Source organism: Oncorhynchus keta, chromosome 13 (assembly GCF_023373465.1).
Source record: "Oncorhynchus keta strain PuntledgeMale-10-30-2019 chromosome 13, Oket_V2, whole genome shotgun sequence".
In the NCBI taxonomy this organism is placed as follows: Eukaryota; Metazoa; Chordata; class Actinopteri; order Salmoniformes; family Salmonidae; genus Oncorhynchus; species Oncorhynchus keta.
In genome coordinates, this window is record NC_068433.1 from 18,200,327 (window position 1) to 18,227,420 (window position 27,094).

General features: G+C 43.6%; 1 protein-coding gene across 3 annotated transcripts in view; it reads left to right on the forward strand.

Annotated features, from left to right (window-relative positions):
• LOC118391981 (inactive ubiquitin carboxyl-terminal hydrolase 53-like) overlaps positions 1-21,606 on the forward strand; it is a 54,922-nt gene extending 33,316 nt beyond the window's left edge. For 2 of the 3 annotated variants that reach the window (XM_052459509.1, XM_035783514.2), the window contains 6 exons: positions 194-340; positions 4,950-5,766; positions 8,833-8,900; positions 18,092-18,161; positions 18,371-19,152; positions 19,374-21,606. In XM_052459509.1, coding sequence (XP_052315469.1) covers positions 194-340; positions 4,950-5,766; positions 8,833-8,900; positions 18,092-18,161; positions 18,371-19,152; positions 19,374-19,450 — 1,961 coding nt within the window. In that variant the 3' untranslated portion in view covers positions 19,451-21,606. The remainder of the gene's footprint in view (positions 1-193; positions 341-4,949; positions 5,767-8,832; positions 8,901-18,091; positions 18,162-18,370; positions 19,153-19,373) is intronic. The other variant, XM_035783515.2, reaches the window with a different exon arrangement.
• The last annotated feature ends 5,488 nt before the right edge of the window (positions 21,607-27,094 follow it).

The window sequence follows — 27,094 nt, forward strand, 5'->3', positions numbered from 1 at the left end:
TGGAAGATGGGGTGGGGGTGGCTTAAGTGACTGTAGTTTGTGTTGGGATTAGAGGTACAGTAGAAAGGACTTTACCCCTTCGTGTTTGACGGCTTGTTCCTTTTGGTGTGTTGTCTATTGGAAGTCACTCTGTTTCTCAAAATGACTGAAATAGAATGTAGTCTAGAATGCGTTTCTTTCCCCTGTTGTGCAGTGAAGCTGGGCACCAGTGATCCTAAGAGCCGTCTGAAGGACATCTCCAGAGAGGTGGTAATGAAGGCAGGGGAGGTCCGGGGAATGCACCCCTCCAAGAGAGACCAGGACAGGACAGAGAGGAGGAGACAGGACGCCCGCTACCGAGGTATGGCGCTACACACACACACACAGTTTACATACACATGTCCTTGGTCGACGTAAATATCATAGAAGAGTGGTATTGTCTTTAGGACAGCTTTTTTTAGTTATGACATTTTGTCTTTACGTAATTGTTGTATCGTGTGTGTCTATAGTTTTGTTCAATGTTGTGTTAGTGTATGTAAGTTGTTTTGTCTGAATCTTTGTTCACCCTGTTGCTGTTGGTCAAGGTCTCTCTTGAAAACGAGATTTTAACTCCATGAAAAAAACCTGTATAAATAAAGGTTAAATAAAAACACACACACGCGCGCACACACACACACAGGGAGGAAAAGTAACTGATATGAAATGATGGTGGCATTGCACTACACACACACACAGGGAGGAAAAGTAACTGATATGAAATGATAGTGGCATTGCACTACACACACACACAGGGAGGAAAAGTAACTGATATGAAATGATAGTGGCATTGCACTACACACACACACATAGGGAGGAAAAGTAACTGATATGAAATGATAGTGGCATTGCACCACACACACACACACACACACACACACACACACACACACACACACACAGCAATGAAAATAGAAAATGATCCTTGACACAATGCTCTACACAGTACACATGCAATCCATCATTACCACCATAAAGATGCACAACAAACCAGTGGTGCACTGGAATGGCCTACCAGGCAGGGTGGTTTGGGAGCAATGTGTCAGGATGGGGATCATGTCTCCCTCCCTTTTGAATCAGGCCCTTCCACGTACCGTTCTCTATCTCACTACTGGAATCTGTGGTAGAGTGTATACCCTGTTCTATTTGGATTCCTAGCTGCTGTCTGGAGGTGCTATTTCAATGTCTTGAGTGATCACACGACAGTGGTAGTAGAGTGTGAGAGTAGGATCATTTAACTCCTGGTCCTGGACCCATATTGCTTATATCTAGGCCAGCAAAAGAAATAAGGCAACATCTATGGCCACATGAGACCCACTACCACCCTCATATAGCCTACCTTCTCTCATCCAACCATAAGTAGTCCCTCAAAGGTGTTGTGGCTTGCTGTGTGTGTTGGTGGGGGACTTACAGGTAGATCGATGTGAAAGCAATCTCTAAAATTGTTCATAAGAACGGATCTAAGGATCAGCATACCCAAAGCCTAACCCGAACCATTGGAGGAAAATGCCATATTGATCATAAGTCAGTGCCTAGAGGCAACTTCACCCCTTTCCTCCTTGGTCTCTAACCCTCTGTCGTGTTTCTCTCACCTGTCCTGTCGTTACATTTCTGTAAACACCAAACGGGTTGGAAATAGGGGCAAGGTGATAGGAACTGAAATTGAACTAGCCCCCACAGCCACTATGTTAGCACCAGGCTCATGTCCCATTATGATTGAATGCACCAGGCTAACAGAGGCTAGCATCATGGCTTTGATGAATGGTGAGGCTGGAGGTGAGCTAAAGTGAGTGGAATAAATCTAAATATAATACTCGTGCCCAGGCTAGCTCTCTTCAAAGGTACTTGATCGTTTTAGTTTCAAGTTTTAACGCTGTACACACGATCAGTTCCACTACCATATTTACAATGTGCAGGGATACCGGAGTGATTGAGGTAGATATGTATAGGGGTAAGGTGACTAGGCATCAGGATATATGATGAACAGGGAGTATGTGTGTTGGCGTGTCAGTGTGTGTCCCTATGAGTGTGCATAGAGACAGTGGGGAAATAAAATACAAGGATCAACTTGGACAATCCGTGTTGCTATTTTGTTAGCTATTTAGCAGTCTAATGGCTTGGGGATAGAAACTGTTCCGTAGCCTGTTGGTGTCAGACTTGGCGCACCAGTAGAGCTTGCCATGTGGAAGTAGAGAGAACAGCCCATGTCTTGGGGATAGAAACTGTTCTGTAGCATGTTGGTGTCAGACTTGGCGCACCAGTAGAGCTTGCCATGTGGAAGTAGAGAGAACAGCCCATGGCTTGGGGATAGAAACTGTTCTGTAGCATGTTGGTGTCAGACTTGGCGCACCAGTAGAGATTGCCATGCGGAAGTAGAGAGAACAGCCCATGGCTTGGGGATAGAAACTGTTCTGTAGCATGTTGGTGTCAGACTTGGCGCACCAGTAGAGCTTGCCATGTGGAAGTAGAGAGAACAGCCCATGGCTTGGGGATAGAAACTGTTCCGTAGCATGTTGGTGTCAGACTTGGCGCACCAGTAGAGATTGCCATGTGGAAGTAGAGAGAACAGTCCATGGCTTGGGGATAGAAACTGTTCCGTAGCCTGTTGGTGTCAGACTTGGCGCACCAGTAGAGCTTGCCATGTGGAAGTAGAGAGAACAGCCCATGGCTTAGGGATAGAAACTGTTCTGTAGCATGTTGGTGTCAGACTTGGCGCACCAGTAGAGATTGCCATGTGGAAGTAGAGAGAACAGCCCATGGCTTAGGGATAGAAACTGTTCTGTAGCATGTTGGTGTCAGACTTGGCGCACCAGTAGAGATTGCCATGTGGAAGTAGAGAGAACAGCTTGGGTGCCTGGAATCTTAAACGATTTTCCGTCCCGTCACACATGGAAAAATAGCAAAACAAGAAAGTTGGTGTTCAGGTCAGATGGGGAGAGTTGGTGTCAATGGGAGACATTGGCTTCATCGCAAATGGCACCCTATTCTCTCTATAATGCAATACTTTTGACCACAGGGCTTTGGCAGTACACCGTGTACGAAATAGGGCTCCATTTGGGATATTGCAGTTGGTGTTACCAGGACACGTTTCCCTCTTCATCTAGCACAGTGTAACTGTGTTGACATTTAGCTTCCAATCCTAACTGACACGCATGCCGTGTTAGCATCGCTACACGCATAGTTAGACCGTCTTTGTCGCACGTGTGTACACATGCACGCACACACACAGCTGGACCAGTTCACAGAAACCCTTACATAGACGGACACAAGTGCACAAAATCACACATCAAATATCACACGAGTCTCTCACACACGCCATGTGAACAGGGCAAGTTACGGTCGAGGTGATTTAACCCTCGCGCTCTCCGTCAGCAGATTCCCTAGCCATAGCGACTCCGTCTCTCGGGGGAGGTTCCATCCTCAGGCGCTGTGGATTGTAACCTCTCATAACTCTCTCTGCACACCTGAGACCTCAGTGTAGGCTTCAATCCTAGACCACACGCCCCGTCATGCTATTAATTCATATTAATATGGGGATTTAGACACACTTTTATACCAGACCGCTTCCAGTTCTAAAATGTATATCAAGACCAGGACATATGTAGAATGTGTGGGAATCAAAACCCACAACCCTGATGTTGGAAGGACAATGCTCCATCCAACCGAGCCATTGGACCCGGTCATCCTAACGTTGAGTAATTGTCCCTTAGTGCGTCTTCTGTTAGAGCTCTTCAACAAAGAAGACTATCAGTAAATAAAGTTAAACGGAAATTAATATTTAGCAAGTTAAGCTTACTGCCCACCTTACTGCATACCCCTCCCCCTTAATAACATATCCCTGTACTGTTCCAGTGGAGATGTCAAATCATATTTTTCAAAAGTGGCCGGCATGACTCTGTGTCCTTGAAAAACAAACACTCGTGTACACACACACACACACACACACACACACACACACACACACACACACACACACACACACACACACACACACACACACTATGTCCTCAAAGTCATACACATCTCTAGGCCACAGACTCCTCTATTCAAGGAGTCATGGACAGCCAGCAGGGAGTATGTATACAGACATACACACACGCACACAGCCACCTTTCATCATTAATATCTCCACAGATGTCACAGCGTGAGGTTGCTAACCATACTGCTATGCCACGGAGATGCACACTGTATCCCGGCGTCCATTATTTACACCTTCCTCTTGTCTACAGACGTACAACAGACCACGACGACCTCATTGTTCCCATACTCCACTACACCCCTGCGGTCTTCCTTAGCAAACGCTGGCCTGGAATGACCTTGCCAAGTGCAACAATTCTAACTTTCAATGTGTCACATTACACTGGCATTTGGCATTAAGGGCGGCAGTTTGGATACTACGCCAGCTCGAGGGCAATGTTGGAATCAGCATTTCCTACGTGGAAAAAGAGACTTTCTTAGCGACATCAACCAGAAAAGGTTATTTTCCTAAGAATTTTAAGGTCCTCTCCCTTCGCACCCTGCTTTGGCCTCAGGTGAATTGATGCGACTCAGTGGGTTTTGTTTGCCTCTTTTTGGACAAGCCTTGGCGACTTTGTAATGACAGAGGTCGCCCAATGTGTTTATTTTGTCTCATATTGTAAGAACATGGAGCAAATTTGTCTTGTCATGTGGAATAACAGCTTCTTGCAATGAAGCTCGAAATAGGTTTTGCTAGAGGATTTTCTACCTCATTGTAGCCAACAAATTGAAGAGGACAGCAGTTTTTAACATGTAGGATAAATTATCTTGGGCAATATCTGTAGAAAAAGCTTACCACATCCTTGTAAGTAGCAGACAGACTTCTAGGACAATGTCCTTACAAAATGTGTGTTCATGTCTTCCGAAACACTACACTTGAATAAATTCTCATAAAATCCTTCTTCTCTTTCCTTCAGATCCAATATCAGAGAGATACTCGCGCTCCGCCTCCCCGCCGGAGAATGGCTTCAAGCAGTACCTGGATACGCGCCTGTATGCCAGCCAGGGCAAAGGGCCCACCAGGACAGAGAGGGCCCCCCACTTTGGCGGCAGGTGCTCCTCTCACGAGGGTCCTCCTCACTCCCATTCCAGGGTCCAGGTACTACCAGCCCTGCCCAGCGGCAGTGAGGGCTCCGGTGGCAGCCATTACAGCCGGAGACTAGAGCAGCTTTCTAACGGCTACGACACGGACAGCAGCCAGGAATCGCGGGAGCGCCCTGGGAGCCGGGAGGGCGGCCGGAACTCCAGCTCCAGCAGCAGTAGCAGCAGCAGGCCAAGTCGGCCATGGAAGCCCATGCGCGAGGTGCTAAACGTGGATAGTGTGATAAGCGGTAGTGGTGGAGGGAGTCAGGAGCACCGGCAGCACAGTCCCCACCGGAGACCCTCCAGCCAGGAGATGGCACCACCCTCCAACGAAAGAGACAGGGAACAGGACCAGGACTTCACATGGGGCGGGCGTGAGGAGCACAAGTCCAAGAGCCTGATGACCATCTACGAGGATGAGCAGCGGCCCGAGACGGGCGACAGCCGCAGTTCACTGGAGTCAGAGGGCAAGGACAGGTCAAAGGTCAGCACGCTGAAGGTGCACAGCGACAACTGGAAGATCCAGCGCACCGAGTCGGGATACGAGAGCAGCGACCGGCTTAGCAACGGGTCGGCCAACCTGGACTCGCCCGTGGTGGAGAATTTTACGTCCAAAGAGCTGAGGCCCAAACCTGAGGTACACCTGACAAGGTAAACAGGAGTGTTATTTTCTGTATGCTGTTGATTCTCTTATAAGATCATTTGAAGCACTAAGACATTTAGTTAATATACAGTGCATTCGGAAAGTATTCATACCCCTTGACTTTTTCCACATTTTGTTACAGCCTTATTCTAAAATGGATAAGTATTTTTTTCCCCTCATCAATCCATACACAATACCCCATAATGACAAAGCAAAAACTGTTTTTTAGAAATGTTTGCAAATTGAAACATCACATTTACATAAGTATTCAGAGCTTTTACTCTACTTTGTTAAAACACTTTTGGCATCGATTACAGTCTTAAGTCTTCTTGGGTATGACGGTACAAGCTTGGCACACCTGTATTGGGGGAGTTTCTCCCATTTTCCTCTGCAGATCCTCTCAAGCTCTGTTAGGTTGGATGGGGAGCGTCGCTGCACAGCTATTTTCAGGTCTCTCCAGAGATGTTCGATCGGGTTCAAGTCCAAGGTGAACCTTCACCCCAGTAGGAGGTACTGAGCGCTCTGGAGCAGGTTTTTTTAATGTACTTTTCTCTGTTAATCTTTCCCTCGATCCTGACTAGTCTCCCAGACCCTGCCACTGAAAAACATCCCCACAGCATGATGCTGCCACCACCATGCTTCACCGTAGGGATAGTGCCAGGTTTCCTACAGATGTGATGTTTGGCATTCAGGCCAAAGAGTCCAATCTTGGTTTCTTCAGACCAGAGAATCTTTCTCATGGTCTGAGAGTCCTTTAGGTGCCTTGTGACAAACCCCAAGTGGGCTGTCATTTGCCTTTTACTGACGAGTCGCTTCCGTCTGCCCACTCTACCATAAAGGCCTGATTGGTAGAGTGCTGCAGAGATGGTTGTCCTTCTGGAAGGTTCTCCCATCTCAACAGAGAAACTCTGGAGCTCTGTCTGAGTGACCATCAGGTTCTTGGTCACCTCTCTGACCATGGCCCTTCTCCCCCAATTGCTCAGTTTGGCCAGGCGGCCAGGTCTAGGAAGATGCCACAGTGTTCTTGGGGACATTCAATGCGGCAGACATGTTTTGGTTCCCTTCCCCCAGATCTGAGCCTCGACACAATCCTGTCTGAGCTCTACGGACAATTCCTTCGACTTCATGGCTTGGTTTTTGCTCTGACGTGCACTGTCAATATGTGGGGCCTTATATAGACAGGTGTGTGCCTTTCCAAATCATGTCCAATCAATCAAATTTACCATAGGTGGACTCCTATCAAGTTGTAGAAACATAAAGGATGTACCTGTGCTCAATTTCATGTATCACAGCAAAGTGTTTGAATATTTATTTTAATATTTTTTTTATAAAATCTGCATTTGCAAACATTTCTAAAAACCTGTCTTTGCTTTGTCATTATGGGGTATTGTGTGTAGATTGAGGATTTTTAAATGGATCAATTTTAGAATAAGGCTGTAACGTAACAATGTGTAAAAAGTCAAGGGGTCTGCATACTTTCTGAATGCACTGTATAGCCTACTTTTGGATTTTTCATTCTGTTCTATTCAGATATTTTTGAGACACCTTTTATTCACTCGCTGCCTCCCTTCAGCTATAATCTCTTCACTACTCATGTTATGATTTGACTCAACTTCAAAATCTCTGCCATTTATGAATAATTAGACGGTGCAAACAACCCATTCTGAGACTTTTTTAAATGTTATTTTTATACAGACGTGCACACAGCAGAATCTACCGAGGTTATTGTGCTAGAGACTGCAGTGTCGGCTCGCCAGGCGATAATGATCCCAACTAGCTGACGACTGATTTCTTCCCAAGAGGCACAGTCAATCGATGGGCAAACACCAGTCTGACCAAAATGCGTTATGCAATCCAGCGTCTATTGACAGTAGTGTAGTCATTATAACAAGATAGTACAATATGTTAATTCATCCTTATGTATATGATATAAATACCTTACTCAATGAGTGAATTATTTGTTTTCGATGAGTCAGTACTACGACTATATACACTGAGTAAAAAAAACATTAAGACACTTTCCTAATATTGAGTTGCACCACCTTTTGCCCTCAGAACAGCCTCAATTAGTCAGGGCATGGACTCTACAAGGTGTCAAGCATTCCACAGGGATGCTGGCCCATGTTGACTCCAATGCATCTCACAGTTGTCAAGTTGGCTAGATGTCCTTTGGGTGGTGGGCCATTCTTGATACACACAAACTGTTGAGCGTGGAAAAACCCAGCAGTGTTGCAGTTCTTGACACAAACCGGTGCGCCTGGCAACTATTACCATACCCCGTTCAAAGGCACTTAAAACATTTTTTATTTCCCATTCACCCTCTGAATGGCACGAATATACAATCCATGTCTCAAGGCTTAAAAATGATTCTTTAACCTGTCTCCTCCTCTTCATCTACAGTGATTTGAAGTATATTTAACAAGTGACATCAATAAGGGATCATAGCTTTCACCTGAATTCACCTGGTCAGTCTGTCATGGAAAGAGCAGGTGTTTTTAATGTTTTGTACACTCAGTGTAGGTACTTTACTTGACCAAGAAATCCATGTCAAAATCTGTAAGTGAAAACTCTAAAAGGCCTTAATGTACGCAGATAATCTCTTTACATGCGTCTGTAGATCACTGCACTTTATTGCTAGTTGATTTCAAGAGGTGATAGTGCCACACTTATAGCCTATTGTATTGACACCTCTCAATTCAGTGCTCCATTCCTGTTAGGGCACAATTAGTATTGACTCCTCTCAGTCACCTGAATTCACCAATGCACCAAACTGAGAGAGAAATGGATGTGAGCCATGCATGGACTAAAATAAAAAAGCTGTTTTGTAGATGTAGTATCAGATGACTCATTAATAAATCATTCACAGAACAAAGTAGTGTGGGAGTGGGATCTGGGTGGGTGGGGGTGTTATTTCTGTGTTTACTCTAGCAGGTTAGATCCAAAATAATCTCTTTAAAAGGTTGGAAAAACCTGCATGTGAAGAGATGCCATACAATGGGACATGCATAGAGAGAAAGGCCTTTGTCATGTGGTGTCAGCGTTTGACTCAGCCCTGCCCAATTTGTGAATTTCAGGGATCCCTTCCCTTGCCGGAGAGGTGACGACTCCAAGACTGACATCTTGCACTCCTCTTTCTCCTATGGTAAGCACTACAGGGTAAAGTCTCCCCTACAGTAGGTACAGATCTAGGATCCGCTTTCCCTCCAAACACTGGTAATTAACCATTAGTTGTCCAGCCTTCCCATGATGCTTTGTGCCAGTTGCCTTTCAGCTCTTCACGTACACAACTCCTTATTTGTTTTGCTAGTTTTGTACACCTGCTTCTCAGGTACTTTTTAATGATGTTGTCCTTGTTTGTTAGTTTTCAGAAAAGCCATCTGGCAAAATTCTCACTTTTGCCCAAAGCAAGAACACGCAAAAATTATTAAACGAGGCAGCTGTCCTAATTTCAAGTCAATATTTTGGCGACCTAGATGAGCCCTCATTTAGACTAAATGGATTGTTGTGTATAAGAGGCAGCTGAACCTTTCCGATGGTAGGAAATATAATTTGTCAGCCACTATGTCTGATATGGAGGGAAGGAAGACTGGTGGCGTCATTATCATCAGAGAATGATAATCTTTGTCATTAGGTCCTAAAGTTTAATTTCCCCCGATAGGTTTAATGTGCAGTATAAGGTCTAGCGATATTAAGAAACGCCTCTCTGTAATTTCCTTGATTTATGGTCCCATCAGTTGTGCTAAGGTCATAGCCCAATGGTGGAGATTCTGTAAGGAAGCACATGTGAGACCGATTCCTCATTTACTGGATCTGACCTTTTCCAGAGGAAAGTTTGTGTTCGGTGCAGTGCACAGAGTAATATGATGTGTCCTGCCCTGAACAATGCATGTATGAACATGAAGTGGTGTGGAGAGGGGTGAACATCAATATACACTTAATCAACCAGTTTCAAAGAGAAGTAGAACAAATCAATAAATCCTGTGTCAGATTGATGATAAAAAGCAACCATCTTTTAGTACACATTTTTTTTCCCAGAATAAAAGCCAGGTTTACAACTAGCTACAATAGCTATTTTTTTGTCCCCAGACAGGATAAAGGGAGATTAGCTGACATGAATAGCCGCAGGGTGGTTCGCCACTCAGTCTAAGGGTGAGAACGTCTAAATGAGTAAAAGGTGCATGACAGCCCGCTTTGAGTTTGCCAAAAGGCACCTAAAGACTCTCCGACCATGAGAAACAAGATTGAACTCTTTGGCCTGAATGCCAAGCGTCACGTCTGGAGGAAACCTGGCACCATCCCTACGGTGAAGCATTCTGGTGGCAGCATGCTGTGAGGATGTTTTTTTCGGCTAGTCAGGATCGAGGGGAAGATGAACGGGGATGATAGTGGACATCTTGAAGCAGGTGGGGATAACGGTCTGAGCTAGCGACAGATTTGAAAATGTCAGAACACAACAGCCTAAAGGACACAGAGTATGGTAGCTACTTCTGTGAATTTGCGAGGCATGTAAACAAGACAGATTTTTTCCAATAGAAACTGAATCTTAGGAGTCGACTCCGAGCTGAATCGATTCTCGAGAGGATTTGAGGACCATTGCTGGCAGCAGCACAGCTCTGTTGTGAATTCATGTTTATTTTTATAAATGTTTCTATTCGTTTTAAGCGAAAACTTTATACGTTTATTTTTCTCCATTTGTTACATCCCTAGCTCAGACACCCCTTACTCTCTGATTTTCATCACATGTCCCCACTGTCTGACCCATCTATTCCACCAGAGAAAAAACATTGTTTTGTAATGCTCCAATCTACGGCAGCCCTTTAAACACCCGTCACCAATTCTCAGAATTGAAATCCATGGAGTTTGTCCTTACAAAGCAGGGATGATGAGCGAGCTTGCGGGGGCCTCCCAGCTGTGCCCAGCTGAGCAGAAAATGCCACGACCGGGCCTGTCAGAAGGTGGAATTCCCTCATGCACATAAATAAAATGCCATTGTCTGTGGCACCAAATATTTTCTCCTCCCCTCCTTTTATTGTGTCCCTTCTTGATAACAACGAATGCGGTGAATGCGAGGTCTCAACCAATGTTTACAGAGGGAAGGTGGGTTGGTTTTATGTAAGTTTGGTGAGCTGACTAAATGAAGCGGAAAAGGGTAGTGTTTTGTCGGCCCTGTGCTAGCCCTTGAGCGTCTTTGTATGCAGAGCAATCCATGTGGAAATACTCCCTGGCAAGGAAACAAATGCTTTTAAGCCTTGATGTATTTTTCACCGCTGGGATTTCTGTTGCCCTGCTCCCCCCCCCCTTTTTTTGAAAACAGTGGTGACCAATGAAATAGATTTTAATATGTTTTGTAGCTTATTGCACACACAGTAGGACTACAAAAGAATCAATTGATTTAATTGTTCCGGCACCATGTTGATTCATTGCCTTGCACTTGGCTTCCGTGATATTTTTCTGTAACAAAATGTCATATTTCCGATTTTGCGTCTCACAAAGACACGAGGGTTGGAACTTAAAATCTCAAATTTGGAGGGGTCTCCCGGGTGGCACAGTGGTTAAGGGCGCTGTACTGCAGCGCCAGCTGTGCCACTAGAGACTCTGGGTTCGTGCCCAGGCTCTGTCGTAACCGGCCGCGACCGGGAGGTCCGTGGCGTGACGCACAATTGGCCTAGCGTTGTCCGGGTTAGGGAGTGATAGAGATATCCTTGTCTCATTGCGCACCAGCGACTCCTGTGGCGGGCCGGGCGCAGTGCACGCTAACCACTGCGCCCGGCCTGCCACAGGAGTACACAGTGTTTCCTCCGACACATTGGTGCGGCTGGCTTCCGGGTTGGATGCGCGCTGTGTTAAGAAGAAGTGCGGCTTGGTTGGGTTGTGTATCGGAGGACGCATGACTTTCGACCTTCGTCCCGAGCCCATACGGGAGTTGTTGCGATGAGACAAGATAGTAGCCACTACCAATTGGATACCACGAAAAAGGGGGTAAATTTGGACTCCTCCTTCCTTAGGTGCTGATATGTATTTTGATTCGATACTGTGATTTTATTGAGATTCGATGTCCCAAACATATTGTTCACCCTTTGTCTGCTGCAGAGGGACAAGAGAGAGCTATGAGGAAACACATTTTGATCAGTCATGGAAATAAGTGCTGAAAACAACTTGTCTCCCTATAAGATTAAGAACAAGCTATGAATGGAGTTTTGGTCCAGGTAAAGCCAATTGGTGCAAAAAATAATATAACAATATTGTCGATACAATATATCATTAAAAATAATATCCCGATAGCTACCTATTGATTTTGTTCCCCCATCACTACTTGTTGATAACTTGAGTGTTCGATGTTGTCACTCTATTTGTGCCTGGGATGTTGCCTCTGCTCCCTGCCATTTGCAAATTGTATTGACAAGCTACAGTGTTTTGAAGTCAATTTGGCAGGAGTTCAGCTGTGGTAGTCTGGCCTGGGCTTGTGCTGCAGATAGGTCTGAGTAGATTCCAGAGGTCCATTAGAGGCTAAAATCCTTTTTAAAAGCACATGGGTGTGTGGGTGGGAGAATCGATGGCAAAACGATAAAAAAATAATAATCTAAGATGTAAACACCATTTTAGAAACCACAAACCTTTGTTTTGTCTGGATATACAGTGTTACATCTACAAACAACAGTAATAAAAGTTGAGAACGTGGATGTCTCTCTTCTGGAACAGCCATCCAGATATTGCCCACCCAAATGACAGCGCTATATTCCCTGTTGCCGGTATGCCAGCCTAACCACAGCGTACTAAAATGGATGCAATGCCTTTAGAGAAGGCGTTCTCTGTGTGTGTGTGTGTGTGTGTGGCTTCGAAAGGTCACGGCCACTGGGGGGGAGATAAAGTCCAGCCGCTTCAAACAGCCATATCCAAGCTTTAAATCTTGCCCTCACTTGATTTACCCCCATTGGCTCCCGCGGTTCCCCAGACGCTTGTCTGGAGACCATAGTCACGCGCTCTGCAGTGCTAACTGTTGTTTTGCTATCGTGTAAGCACAACATCCCTAATTCTGCCTGAATATGCCCCCTTAGATGAAATATGGACCTCTCTCATTAACAATGAAAGTCACATTTTGCAGTCGATAATTACCCGTCCTTTTCAATGCACCAACCTCTGTCACCAAGACACAAACTATCTCTATTCATTAATGCTGACAACTTATTGCTATGTAGGTGTTAATTTGTCTGTGAAATACGGAAGATTTTGAGCAAACAAGTGAACGTCGTTGTGCTCAAGCATTTGTGGTGGCGTGTATTAGTGTGTGTCTAAGACTTTGCTTTGAGAGCAGGTCTTAGCTCTGCTGCTTCCACCTGTTGAGATGGAAAGAGTGCCTTTTGACTCCCAATGGATAACCAAGCACAACCAAGCCATGTCTGCTTTCTCAAGGAATTAATAGGCCTCTATTGCATAATAATTTCAAACATTCATCCAGTCAGGTGTGCTATCATCTCTCCCTTTTGTAATACTCATATATTTGAATGAACATAGTAAATAGAAGAACCTATATTCAATTAATGGAAATGATTAACATAAAGCCTTTTCCAGGCAGGGTTTCTCTCTGTCCTGTACCAAATGACATCCTATTTCATATACACTGAGTATACCAAACATTAGGAACACCTTCCTAATATTGAGTTGCGCCTCCACCTTTTGCCCTCAGAACAGCCTCATTTCGCCGGGGCGTGGACTCTACAAGGTGTCGAAAGCGTTCCACAGGAAGGCTGGCCCATGTTGATGCCAATGCTTTCCACAGTTGTCAAGTTGGCTAGATGTCCTTTGGTTGGTGGACCATTCTTGACACAAACCGGTGCGCCTGGCACCTACTACCATACCCCGTTCAAAGGCACTTAAATAGTTTATCTTGCCCATTCATCCTCTGAATGGCACACATATACATCTATATTTAACCTGTCTCCTCCCCTTCATCTACACTGATTTTGAAGTTGATTTAACTGGTAACATCAATAAGGGATCATAGCTTTCACCTGGTCAGTCTGTCATGGAAAGAGCAGGTGTTAATGTTTTGTACACTCTGTGCATAGTACACTACTTCTGACCAGTGCTTTATGGGCCTGGTAGTGTAATATATAGGGGATGGCGGATTGGGAGTTGGGTTGTAATGCTCCCAGGCTTAGCTAGCCCATTGACACCACTTAATAACAAGCCAGTGACTTATGTGTTAACCTTTTCGTTAACACCCTCAGAGTACACATTAATATCAGGCCTTTTTAGGTTTAATGTTCTCAGACCAGGGTCTCATCAACACACCTATAAACCATACAGAGTGGATGGATTACGTTGAGTGATGAGATTTATGGACAATATGGACAGGGTTGAGGTTTAAAGTGATGCTAGAAATGTTTTGTATAATTTCAGCTAGTAGTTTTGAAAGTAGTGATCGTGAGCCACAGTTGTGTATAACGCCATCCTTTTCATATCTGTTTGTTATGTTCTGAAAAATGGTTTTTTTCCACCCTGCAATTCGTATAATATGTTACAAATTGTAATTTGTACAATATGTTACACGTGTAGGTGCTTAAGATCCCGTTCAAACCCTTTTAATAACAATCTCAAATGACTTTGTGGCCAAATGGTCCATTATTTCCTAATTGAATTTGAACAAATTGCCTAAGTAAATGTGGTTGAAATGATTGATTCATGTATTGAAGTACAGATGTTGAGTTTAAAACTGAACCTGAGCAAAGCGAAGAGTGGAAAGCTTGCGAGATCCTGTATTTTTTTTGTCCCTGCAATCCATACCACCTTGAGTTATATTCCTCTGATCTGTGTGCTATTGGTGTTTCAAGCTGGAACAGGAACCATTTATTAGATGTCAATAAATACTCTTGCCAGTTTTTTTGTCCCCTGATCACTTTGATCACCATCAGTTCACATTTAGATTTATTGAAAGCTCTACATTTTTACCATGGTTAACTTTTTTCTCCTCCCATAATTGATTCGCACCAGAAACTGAATTGCAATGTGAATGCAAGTATGATTGATGTTGCGGATTTTGAAGGACTGCAGATCAGCAGAAAACCCTGAGGTCTACAAATCTTGGCTCTGCAATCTTAAAATTGAAACGTCTGACATTGCCTCATTTTGCTGCATCAACACAGCTACTTAAGACGTTCAAAGAGCTGTCAACATTCTGGTGTTATCATAAAAAAACAGGTTGGAGTTCGTGATGACACGTTTGATATTTGCAAAATCACCTTTAGCTCAAAGATGCTGAGCTATGATGGTAGAGCTTTTGAAACAAAATGACATCACTACTGTGATTTAGTAAGATGATGATTTGATTGGCTTTCGGCACATGAGATGGTGTCCTTTTCGGCTGCTCTGTGTAGTCCCATTCGCTGAAATGGTACCTTCAAAACCGTCAGAGCTGGAACACAACACTGAATGACGTACACAAAAACACCAGGGGCCATAGTCAATCACAGAGAGTAACTGGTTTTCAAAGTGTATGTTCTCCATTTGGATTCATCCAGTAAACAAATGTGTTTTAAGTGTCATTGTGAGGAAATTTAGTATATATTAGCGTTTTTGATTCTATAAGGACCCAAGCTTACACATATTGTTTCTTATGCCAGCACAAGCAACTTAATGCAACAGTTTTTTGAACTATACAATTGAACTTGTGGTGCCCCTAACTTCTAGAAAATTAACCAAAACCACATGAATTTATTAATGCACCCTACCTAAATTACTTTGTGGGTCTCTAATGGTTATATTTGTAACACTAAGGGAAAAGTGCACCACAATGCTATTTATTAGTGACCCTGACTCTGCCGTTAATCACTTAAGATATTATTCAGCCATTGATTAATATCTAGTCTGATTGCTGATGTCTGAAACATTTTTGTGATTTTAAAGTGCGACGAGGGATCTCTGTAAGCAGTGACCGCAGCCGCCTCTGTTATACAGCAGCTACTCTCCCCGGTCCCTCAAGTTCTCTTGGCAACAGCCCACAACACCGTAAAGAAGAGGATTTGCTACAGTAAGGCCCAATGTAGTGGAGGGCTGTAAACTGCATCCTCGCTTTGTTTTTCATGTTTGGGTTGCTTGTCCACATTACAAATCAACAGCGTCAAACTGAGAATCGCCACACGGACTTTAGCGGCTTAAAAACACGCAGCGTTGGGAGGGGAGGGAGAGAGAAAAAAATAATGAAAACAGAGCCTGGACTCTGGAGTCCGATCCCAGCGTAATCATAGCATGCCAGCAGAAGGGATTTAGACAGTAATGCTCCTGCGGAGAGTGCAAAAAAAAAAGGGGGGTCGAGTGTGCTGACGCGCCACAGATATCATAAACCACTCGCTCACCTCTCCAACCCAGTCAGCTGTTCAAAGCCCGACACTCACCTTGTCAGTGTGCTTATATACTGAACAAAAATACATGTAAATTGTTGGTCACATGTTAGATCTGAAATAAAAGATCCCAGGCATTTTCCATATGCATAAGATTATTTCTCTGAAATTTTGTACACATATCTGTTTACATCCCTGTTAGCAAGCATTTCTCATTTGGCAAGATAATCCATCCACCTGACAGGTGTGGCATATCAAGATGCTGATTAAACAGCAGGATCATTACACAGGTGCACCTTGCGCTGGGGACAATAAAAGGCCACTATAATGTTCAGTTGTCACACAACACAGTGCCACATGTCTCAAGTTGAGGGAGCGTGCAATTGGCATGCTGACTGCAGGAATGTCCACCAGAGATGCTGCCAGAGAATTTAATGTTCATTTCTCTACCATAAGCCACCTCCAATGTCATTTTAGAGAATTTGGCAGTACGTCCAACCAGCCTCACAACTGCAGACCACGTGTAACCATGCCAGCGCAGGACCTCAACATCCGGTTTCTTCACCAGCGGGATCGTCTGAGACCAGCCAGTCTGTCAGCTGATGAAATTGAGTTTGCACAACCGAAGAATTTCTGCCCAAACTGTCAGAAACCGTCACAGGGAAGCTCGTCTTCCTCACCGGCGTCTTGACCGCAGTCCGGCGTCGTAACTGACTTTAGTGGGGAAATGTTCACCTTCGACGGCCACTGGCACGCTGGAGATATGTGGAATTCACAGATGAATCCCTCTTTCAACTGTAACGTGCAGATTGCAGACTGCATGTATGGCATCTTGTGGGAGAGCGGTTTGCTATTGTCAATGTTGTGAACAGAGTGTCCCATGGTGGGGTTGTGATATTGGCAGGCATAAGCTACGGACAACGAAAACAACAGTTTTGGGCCATTCATCCATCGCTATCACCTCATGTTTCAGCATGATAATGCACTGCCCTATGTTGCAAGGATCTGCATACAATTCCTGGAAACTGAAAATGTCCCATTTCTTCCATGGCCTGCATACTCACCTGACATGTCACCCATTGAGCCTGTTTGGGATGCTCTGGATCTCGCCAATATACTGCAACTTCGCACAGCCATTTGAAGAGGAGTGGGGCAACAGTCTACAGGCCACAATCAACAGCCTGATCAACTCTATGCCAAGGAGATGTCGCGCTGCATGAGGCAAATGGTGGTCACACCAAATACTGACTGGACTTCTGATCCACGCCTCTACTTTGTTTTAAAGGTATCTGTGAACAACTGATGCATATCTGCATTCCCAGTCAAGTCAAAACCATAGATTAGGGCCTAATTTATTTATTTCAATTTACTGATTTTCTTATGAACTGTAACTGATTCAAATATTTTAAATTGTTACATGTTGTGTTTATATTTTTGTTTAAGTTCTCACTTTGCGTTAGCAGGGATTAGCATTGTCAACCTGAAGGCAAGCAAATAGGCATCGGCTTGGTACTTCAGCTCTGGCTCCCTTTGAGGGGCCTCAGCCTCGCTCATGCCGGGTCAGACAGTGGTGCACAGGGGGCCCGGGGGCACTCTACCAGACTGCCGCTCTTTGATACCTATTCCCCCAGCACCTGGCTAGGCCCTTAACATGACCCCAGTTAGATAACATGTCTGTGACCCTGTTCGAACATGGGATCAAAGCAGAAGCACAGCAATATTTGAGTGGTTTGTGTGTGTCAGTGAAGGTAAGGTTTGACAATGTATTTAGAGAAGTAATTTTTGGTATTTGATTCAGAATAGGGCAGTGTTGTTTCTAAGTGTTTTGGGCTAAGCGTTTTTGTTTGTTTTGTATGTTTTACTAGATATAGAGGAACATATGCCAACTATAATCAGTCTTACAATAGCAATACATTTGACAGACTTACGTATGTCAAATGCTTTAGCAAATTCGTAGCAATTTACCAAATCTAATGAATGTATTAATCTATTCCAGGTGAACACCCAGCAAAGTTTCCAGATCTGCAAGACTCACATCTCCTAAAATTGAGTCCAAGTTCCCAAAGGTAAAGCATGGTCATTGTACTAGTTTCAGTAGAGTGAAATGTTTGTTTCTTTGATTCTTTACTATAACTGAAAGGTAATGGAAACAATTGACCCATTTTGATGTGCCAATATTGATGCTTGTGATGAAGTATTACATCTTATTCTGGATAGACTGTTTTCCTTCTAGTTTGAAAATATATTGATGTATGTCCTATTCTCCTTGCGGCAGAAGAAGAGCCTTCCGATATACGCATGGGATTCTGGAGAGGACGGAAGGTCTGGATGACGAGCAGGAGGATAACATCGATGGCAGCCCCAGCCCGGTCAGCCCTATTCCCCCATACCTGCCCAAGACCAGCACCTCAGAGTGGAACAGCTACGACGACCTCGCCGGCTCCTTCTCCGAACAGGAAGAGACCAAGGCCCTGGTAACCAAAGACCGCTCCCCCCAGCCCCACTACCACATCCTGACCCCACTTCTCCCTCCCAAGACCAATGTCCACCGGTTGACAGACCAGTCGGGGTTCTGTGCTCCCCAGCTCCAGGAGCCCATTTGCACAAACGCCAGGAACGAGGCCAAAAACGGGCCGATACTCTCCCAAACCATCCTCCGCAGGTGGATTGAGACGCCCGTCGAGCACAAGCTCTCATCGGACGCTAGCTCCAAGTCAGGCTCGTTGGACCAGGACCGGAACGATCTGACGGCCAGTGAGAGCGGAGAGGAGAAGGTTCCCAGTTCAATGCCAGGGGACGACACGGACGACCTAGACTCTCCGGTGACAGGGGAGATGGTTCTACCTATGGGCCTCCCCACCACCTACTTCTCTGTGGACAATTGTATGACAGACACATACCGGGCAAAATACCACCAGAGGCCCGCCCTGCACATGATGACGAACGCTAAAGGCGGGGAACAACACATGTCGTCTGGTGAGAGCGACCTGGGAGAGGGAAGCCTACCCATCCCAGATTCCCAACCTACAGAGCCCCCCAAGAGCCAGCCTGAATCAGGTAACTGGAGCTCTCTGTAGATAATTTGCCACGGAAAGTGGAAGACACTTGGAGCCCTAGTTGTTTGTGGTCATACCCATGTCACCATTTGTGGGTTTTAAAGTGACCAAAGTGAAAGCATGTTTTCTACTATAGATTTTTGGGTCATCAATAAATGTTATAAAAACTTTCATTAGAAGTCTATTACAGGGGTGAATAATATATGTTCCTGTCTTTTGCAGGTTACTACTCCAGTAAAACTATAGCTAAATGGAATCCTGTAACACCCAGAGGACTTGATGAACATGGGTTTCTATGATGGAAATTCTACTGTTGAAGGGGTCTGGTACGAAAGCCACAGTTAGAAAAAATGTAATCTCCTTCTACAATTTTTGAATCCTCTTACGGTGATGCTTATTTGCTTGTAGAGATGTCATATCAGAAGACAGACATGAATCTGGAATGCCAAAGAGATTGGTAACTCCCAGAGGCAGTAAAAGTCTGAAGAGTACTCTTCAGTTCAGCAGTAGTCTCAGGAGTCTTATGCCATGCCTGCACACCGGTCTTCATGTGATTGGGATTGTGGCCACTAGATGGCAGCAGCAGTAATTGTGGATTTGCACAGTAGAAAGCCAAAAATAAATTACGAAAGAGGATCCAAACCTAGGATGGTTCTTGGTTGATGCAGGGAACTGCTCGAACTTACTTCCAAGGTCATTCACAGGTTGGCTCACTGAAGAATGTTTCCCACGAAACCACTTTTCCCCTCCAGAGATGATCAAATAAACTACATGTAACAATGACAATAACTCAGCTCTAACCAATTTACACTTTAGCCAGAAAATCTATGAAATGCTTGTATTTGTTTCTCGAATTACGGTCATTTCATTTTTCTACAGTGACTGCGCAACCTCTGCCTATGTAACAATGTAACAAGGTGAGGTAAATATGCCTTGAGCAGGTTTTTTACTTTTAATGTCCAGTGTTGATGCAGTCATGGAATAAGGGAGATTCAGTTTGTGTGCACGTATGCATTGTTTTTGTAGGAGCACTACTTTAAAATAAGTCCCAAGGGTCCCCCTATGTGGCCACAGAGGAACCTAATCGTGGGTGAATCTTTTCCAGTCCGAGGTTGAATGAGTGTTTTAAAGGCCCAGTGCAGTCAAACTTGCTTTTCCTGTGTTTTATACAGTATATATTTCCACACAGAGGTTGTGAAATTGTGAAAATTATATTACAATTTTAGTGTAAAAGCTGTTTGAAAAGACTGCCTGAAATGTCAGCCTGTTGTGGTGAGACTGAGTTTTGACCTGCCTGTTGACATCACCAGGAAGAAATTAGTTGATTGACCAGTTCAAAAGAGTTCCAAACCTCTGCCAATAACAGCTAGTTTTCAGTTTCCCGACTCTCCACTCAGCACTCCCATAAGGTCCGATCAAAATTCTTGCTTGAGAAATTGCTCTTTCCTAAGAGCCAATTTTAATTGAAAACAAATCACAGTAAAGTACTTAATTGTGACCCACAGAATTTTATATTGAGATAAAAACAGCTACTTGTTAGGAGAGAAGCATCTCAAAGCTACTTGTTAGGAGAGAAGCATCTCAAGTAATTGGTATCTGGCGTATGTTCTAAGCTGCCTTTTTAACCCTGCCATTCCAGGGGTGTATTCACTAGGAACCAAATGGATGAAACGGGGAGTGACTAACCCGAACTTGTTCAATAAGAAACACTCATTTTTGTGAAATGGTTTGTACTAACAAATACACCCCTGACAATTTGCTGCTGTGTTTTATATGGCTTTCTATCCCCAGTTCAGATCGCCTCTCACACTCCTTTCCAGATATAAGCCTCATTGTTCGCTCTTTTAATGTTTCTCCTGTCACATACTGGGGCGGTGTGTTAAAGGTACGTTACTTTTCATGTTGTCAAACCATGCTTCTGTTTGTCTCCTGGGTCAAACACGTGTCAAATTCATTTAGATGTTCCTGTAGAATGGAACCAATTGAATTTGTTCCAAAAGTCTAAACTCCAAGATAAATCCAACCCACCTCAAACTTGTAAGTATTTCAAATAGGAATTTGACCCAGGTCTGTTTGATTTACCAAAACCTCAAGAATGGATTGATTACTGGATGTAAGGATTTTAAGAGTGAGGTAAATGAAGGAGAAAATTCCCGTTTTTCTGCAGGTATTGTTCTAGTTTGACCCAGAGATTATCACAACATTGCCTACATGCTATGTCATTTTTTTTCATGGCGGACCATTCTAGTGATGCTGTAAGAAAGTAATTTTTGTTGTAAATGTTTTAATATATTGCTCGGCAGACTTCACTGCACAGTGCCTTTTCTAGTTTTCTACATCAAGTTGAAATAGGAGCCGTCATTTGGACAATATGTCATTTTTCTAGATGTTTTTTTTAACATTTAATTTCATTTTTGATTAACAATTGTTTAATAAATAATTATATTTAACCACAGCCATGTCCAAGTTTTCTAAATCAGTTATTCTCATATAACATTAATGTACATAATTATAATATCCATAATTATAGATAGACTACTTGGGGTAAATAGAATCTCTGCAAACCTGAACCTAAATCTCACAAACATATTTTATGACTATGCCTGAACACGAAAGATTAGTGTAAATGTAATCAAACAAGTCTACAAAGATATAAACAAAAGAAACGTCCTCTCACTGTCAACTGCGTTTTATTTTCAGCAAACTTAACGTGTAAATATTTGTATGAACATAAGATTCAACTGAGACATAAGCTGAACAAGTTCCACAGACACGTGACTAACAGAAATGGAATAATGTGTCCCTGAACAAAGGGGGGTCAAAATCTAAAGTAAGTCAGTTTCTGGTGTGGCCACTAGCTGCATAAAGTACTGCAGTGCATCTCCTCATGGACTGCACCCGATTTGCCAGTTCTTGCTGTGAGATGTTACCCCACTCTTCCAAGGCACCTGCAAGTTCCTGGAAATTTCTGGGGGGAATGGCCCAAGCCTTCACCCTCCAAGCCAACAGGTCCCAGACGTGCTCAATGAAATTAAGATCCGGGCTCTTCGCTGGCCATGGCAGAACACTGACATTCCTGTCTTGCAGGAAATCACACACAGAACGAGCAGTATGACTGGTGGCATTGTCATGCTGGAGGGTCATATCAGGATGAGCCTGCAGGAAGGGGACCACATGAGGGAGGAGGATGTCTTCCCTATAACGCACAGCGTTGAGATTGCCTGCAATGACAAGCTCATGATGCTGTGACACACCGCCCCAGACCATGATGGACCCTCCACCTCCAAATTGATCCCGCTCCAGAGTACAGACGTCGGTGTAACGCTCATTCCTTCGACGATAAACTTGAATCCGACAATCACCCCTGGTGAGGCAAAACCGGGACTCATCAGTGAAGAGCACATTTTGCCAGTCCTGTCTGGTCCAGCGACGGTGGGTTTGAGCCCGTAGGCGATGTTGTTTCCGGTGATTTCTGGTGAGGACCTGCCTTACAACAGGCCTACAAGCCCTCAGTCCAGCCTTTCTCAGCCTATTGTGGACAGTCTGAGCACTGATGGAGGGATTGTGTGTTCCTGGTGTAACTCGGTAGTTGTTGTTGCCATCCTGTACCTGTCCTGCTGGTGTGATGTTTGGATGTACTGATCCTGGGCAGGTGTTTTTACGCGTGGTCTGCCACTGCAAGTACGATCAGCTGTCTCACAGTATGAACATTACCATTTATTGCCCTGGCCAAATCTGCAGTCCTCATGCTTCCTTGCAGCATGCCTAAGGCACGTTCACACAGATTATCAGGGACCCTGGGCATCTTTTTTTGGTGTTTTACAGAGTCCGTAGAAAGGCCTCTTTAGTGTCCTAAGTTTTCATAACTGTGACCTTAATTGCCTAACGTCTGTATACTGTTAGTGTCTTAACGACCGTTCCACAGGTGCATGTTCATTAATTGTTTATGGTTCATTGAACAAGCCTGGGATACAGTGTTTAAACCCTTTAGTGAATATCTGAGTTTACATGTACTGGAAGAGTAAATAGGAAGGCAACAGTAAAATTATACAAGGAGTTAAGTGAAGTTAGTGCAGTGAAAAACTTGAATTAGAATTTTTCTAAGAAGCTATTAAGTAAAACATTTTTTAAAACCGTTTTAATTGAAAACAACCACAGCAAGGTACTTAATTGTAACCCAGAAATTATTTGATATTGAGAAAGAAAATGCTGCAATGAACTTAAGTGATACATGGAGAACAAGAGGCTTAGCCATGGAGGCTTGGAAACGTGAAGCTCTGCTACCATCTAGATTAAGGTAATCCCCGGAGGAAGAGGAACATAAACCGGGCCTATAGAAAGTCTACACCCCCTTGAACTTTTTTTTCACATTTTGTTGCATTACAAAGTGAGATTAAAATAATTATTGTATTTTTTTTTGTCATTGATCTACACAATACTCTGTTAAAGTGAAAATACAATTCTACAGATTTTTTTTTAAATGTATAATTTAAAAATAAATATAGTTGATACATAAGAATTCACCCCAAGCCTAAATTAGCTCAGAAGTTAAATCTAGCTCAACAAATCAAATTATATTGGCTAAATGTGTGATATAGTAGGGTTTGTTATAATGTCTGACTACCCCATCTTATGTCCCACAAATAAAGATGTACTGTAAGGCCCCTCAGTCAAGTATTGAATTTCAAGCACCGATTTAACGACAAGGCCCAGGGAGCTTTTCGAAAGCCTCAAAGAAGGGCAGTGATTGGTAGTTGGGTATCAATAGAAATCAGACATTGAATATATTTGGTCCAGTTAATATTTATACTGTGGATGATGTATGAAACCACCCAGACATGTCAAAGATGCCCGTTGTCCTTCAGAGCTGAGCTACAGGACAGGAATGAGGCCATTGGTGATTTTGAAATGGCTACAGAGTTCAATGACTGTGATGGGACAACTGAAGATCGATCAACAACATTGTAGTGACGCCACAATAATGACCTAAATTACAGAGTGAAAAGATTAATACAAATATACAGAATACAAATATTCCAAAACATGATTTTTTTTTAGGATGACAAGAAACAGGATGAAGCTAAGCACAGGCAAAATCCTAAAGGAAAAGCTCCTTGAGTCTACTTTAAACCAGAGACTGGGAGAGTAATTCACCCTTCAGCAGGACAAACCTACAACACAAAGCCAAATCTACACTGGAGTTGCTTACCAAGAAGACAGTGAATGTTCCTGAGTGGCCAAGTTATAATTTTATAAATGTGTTGGAATATCTATGGCGAGACTTGAAAATAGCCATGATCCCCAACTCCTTGACAGCACTTAAATAATTTTGTGAAGAATAATGGGAAAATTTTGCACAATAAAGGTGTGCAAAGCTCTTATGAGACTTAACCAATAAGAGTTACAGCTGCAATCACTGTCAAAGGTGTTTCTAACATGTATTGACCAGGGGGGTACTTATCTAATCAAGTTGTTTTGCATTCATCTTTAAAAAATAATTGTTTATAAAACATTGACAAAAAAAGACAAATCAATTTTAATCCCACTTTAATCACAGTGTGAAGAAATTCAAAGGGATGTAAACTTTCTATAGGCATTGTATCTACAGAGTGTGTCCACATAATATCTCCTTTCACCTAAAGTGTACACTGGTTTACTACTTTCCAAAAATCTAACTGGACTGGAGGAGGCATACCATATATATTTTTTTTATATAATAGAGTTTGTCTGCACAAAAATGTTTACACCACCATTGCGATTATTTATGTACAAAAGAATTGTTGTATCACAAATCACAAATGGCTGTAAATCACGGAGCCAATGAGAAACGAAAGAGGACTTTAGTACACAACTGGTGACCTCTATAGATCCTCAAATGATGACATTTTCAGCAAATGTTCCCGACGTGCACTCCTAAGGACATTGCACCATCTTGTGGCGTTAATGGGACTGACAACCTTGTGCATAAAGACGGTAGCTCCATGCACTTACCACAAATTCCTAATTTTGCCGCATTGTAAATTGCTCTACGTTGCTCTTTTTTAAAATGGTCATTCGCACAGTATACATGATCCCAATGTTTGCTTCAAGACACCAGCAATTAAAATATGTTGTTGATTGTGCTGATTTAACCGTGTCGTGCGCCATAGTTTCAAAACTCAATGGATCCTGTTTCCATTGATCATCCTTGAGATGTTTCCACAACTTGAATTGAGTAAAGGCGTACGCCTGTCTATATAAGGTCCCACAGTTTACAGGTGCATGTCAGAGCAAAAACCAAGTCATGAGGTTGAAGGAATTGTCAGTAGAGCTCCGAGACAGGATTGTGTCGAGGCACAGATCTGGGGAAGGGCACCAAAATATTTTTGCAGCATTGAAGGTCCCAAGGAACACCGTGGCTTCCCATTCTTAAATGGAAGAAGTTTGGAACCACTAAGACACTTCCTAGAGCTGGCCGCCTAGCCAAACTGAGCAATCGGGGTAGAAGGGCTTTGGTCAGGGAGGTGACCAAGAACCCAATAGTCACTCTGACAGAGCTCCAGAGTTTCTCTGTGGAGATGGGTGAAACTTCCAGAAGGACCACCATCTCTGCAGCACTCCACCAATCAGGCCTTTATAGTAGAGTTGCCAGACGGTAGCCACTCCTCAGTAAAAGGCACATGACAGCACGCTTGGAGGCACCTAAAGACTCTCAGACCATGAGAAAGAACATTCTCTCGTCGGGGCGGCAGCGCAGCCTAGTGGTTAGAGCGTTGGACTAGTAACCGGAAGGTTGCGAGTTCAAACCCCCGAGCTGACAAGGTACAAATCTGTCGTTCTGCCCCTGAACAGAACCCACTGTTCCCAGGCCGTCATTGAAAATAAGAATGTGTTCTTAACTGACTTGCCTGGTTAAATAAAGGTAAAAAAAATATTTAAAAAAAAATGAAACCAAGATTGAACTCTTTGCCCTGAATGCCAAGCGTCACGTCTGGAGGAAAGCTGGCACCCCATCATCACCTGGCCAATACCATCCCTACAGTGAAGCATGGTGGTGGCAGCATCATGCTGTGGTATGTTTCTCTGCGGTAGGGACTGGGAGACTAGTCAGGATCAAGGGAAAGATGAACAGAGCAAAGTACTGAGAGATCCTTGATGAAAACCTGCTCCAGAGTGTTCAGGACCTCAGACTGAGGCAAAGGTTCACCTTCCAACAGGACAACAACCCTAAGCACATGGCCAAGACAACGCAGGAGTGGCTTTGGGACAAATCTCAATGTTTTTGAGTGGCACAGACTTGAACTGGACTTGAACCCGACCGAACATCTCTGGAGAGACCTGAAAATAGCAGTGCAGCGACGCTCCCCACCCAACCTGACAGATCTGCATAGAAAATGGGAGAAATTCCCCAAATACAGATGTGCCAAGCTTGTAGCGTCAAAGCCTAGAAGACTTAAGGCTGTAATCGCTGTCAAATGTGCTTCAACAAAGTGAAAGGGCTTCCAGCCAATAAGCATGAAATATTTTCTCTAAATATCACTGGCCTTTTTTTAAATGGTCTTTACTCTTCTAACTTTCCCCCCATCATTAGTAAGCATTTCACGTTATATTCTACACCTGTTGTATGGCTGGTTGTATTCGTCACATGTGACAAATAAAAATGTAGTTGATAAGGTCAGAAGAAACTACATTAGGCTATTCTCCTTCTCTTGCCCTTTAGAGGGCAGCAGAGGATAACAAAAACCAATGCCCTTGCACATCTCCTCAACACCCATCTACCCAAAACTATCACATAATCCATAACAGGCAGGTTAATTAAAGATATAAGTCTCACAAAAAGACATTTCCTCTACAAGATAAGGCCCCCTAATCGCATTAATCCCTGCATGCAATCAGCCTCAAACGTAATTAATAAATTTCTAGATCGTTATTTGTTGTAGTAATTGCAGAGGCTCTCGACTACA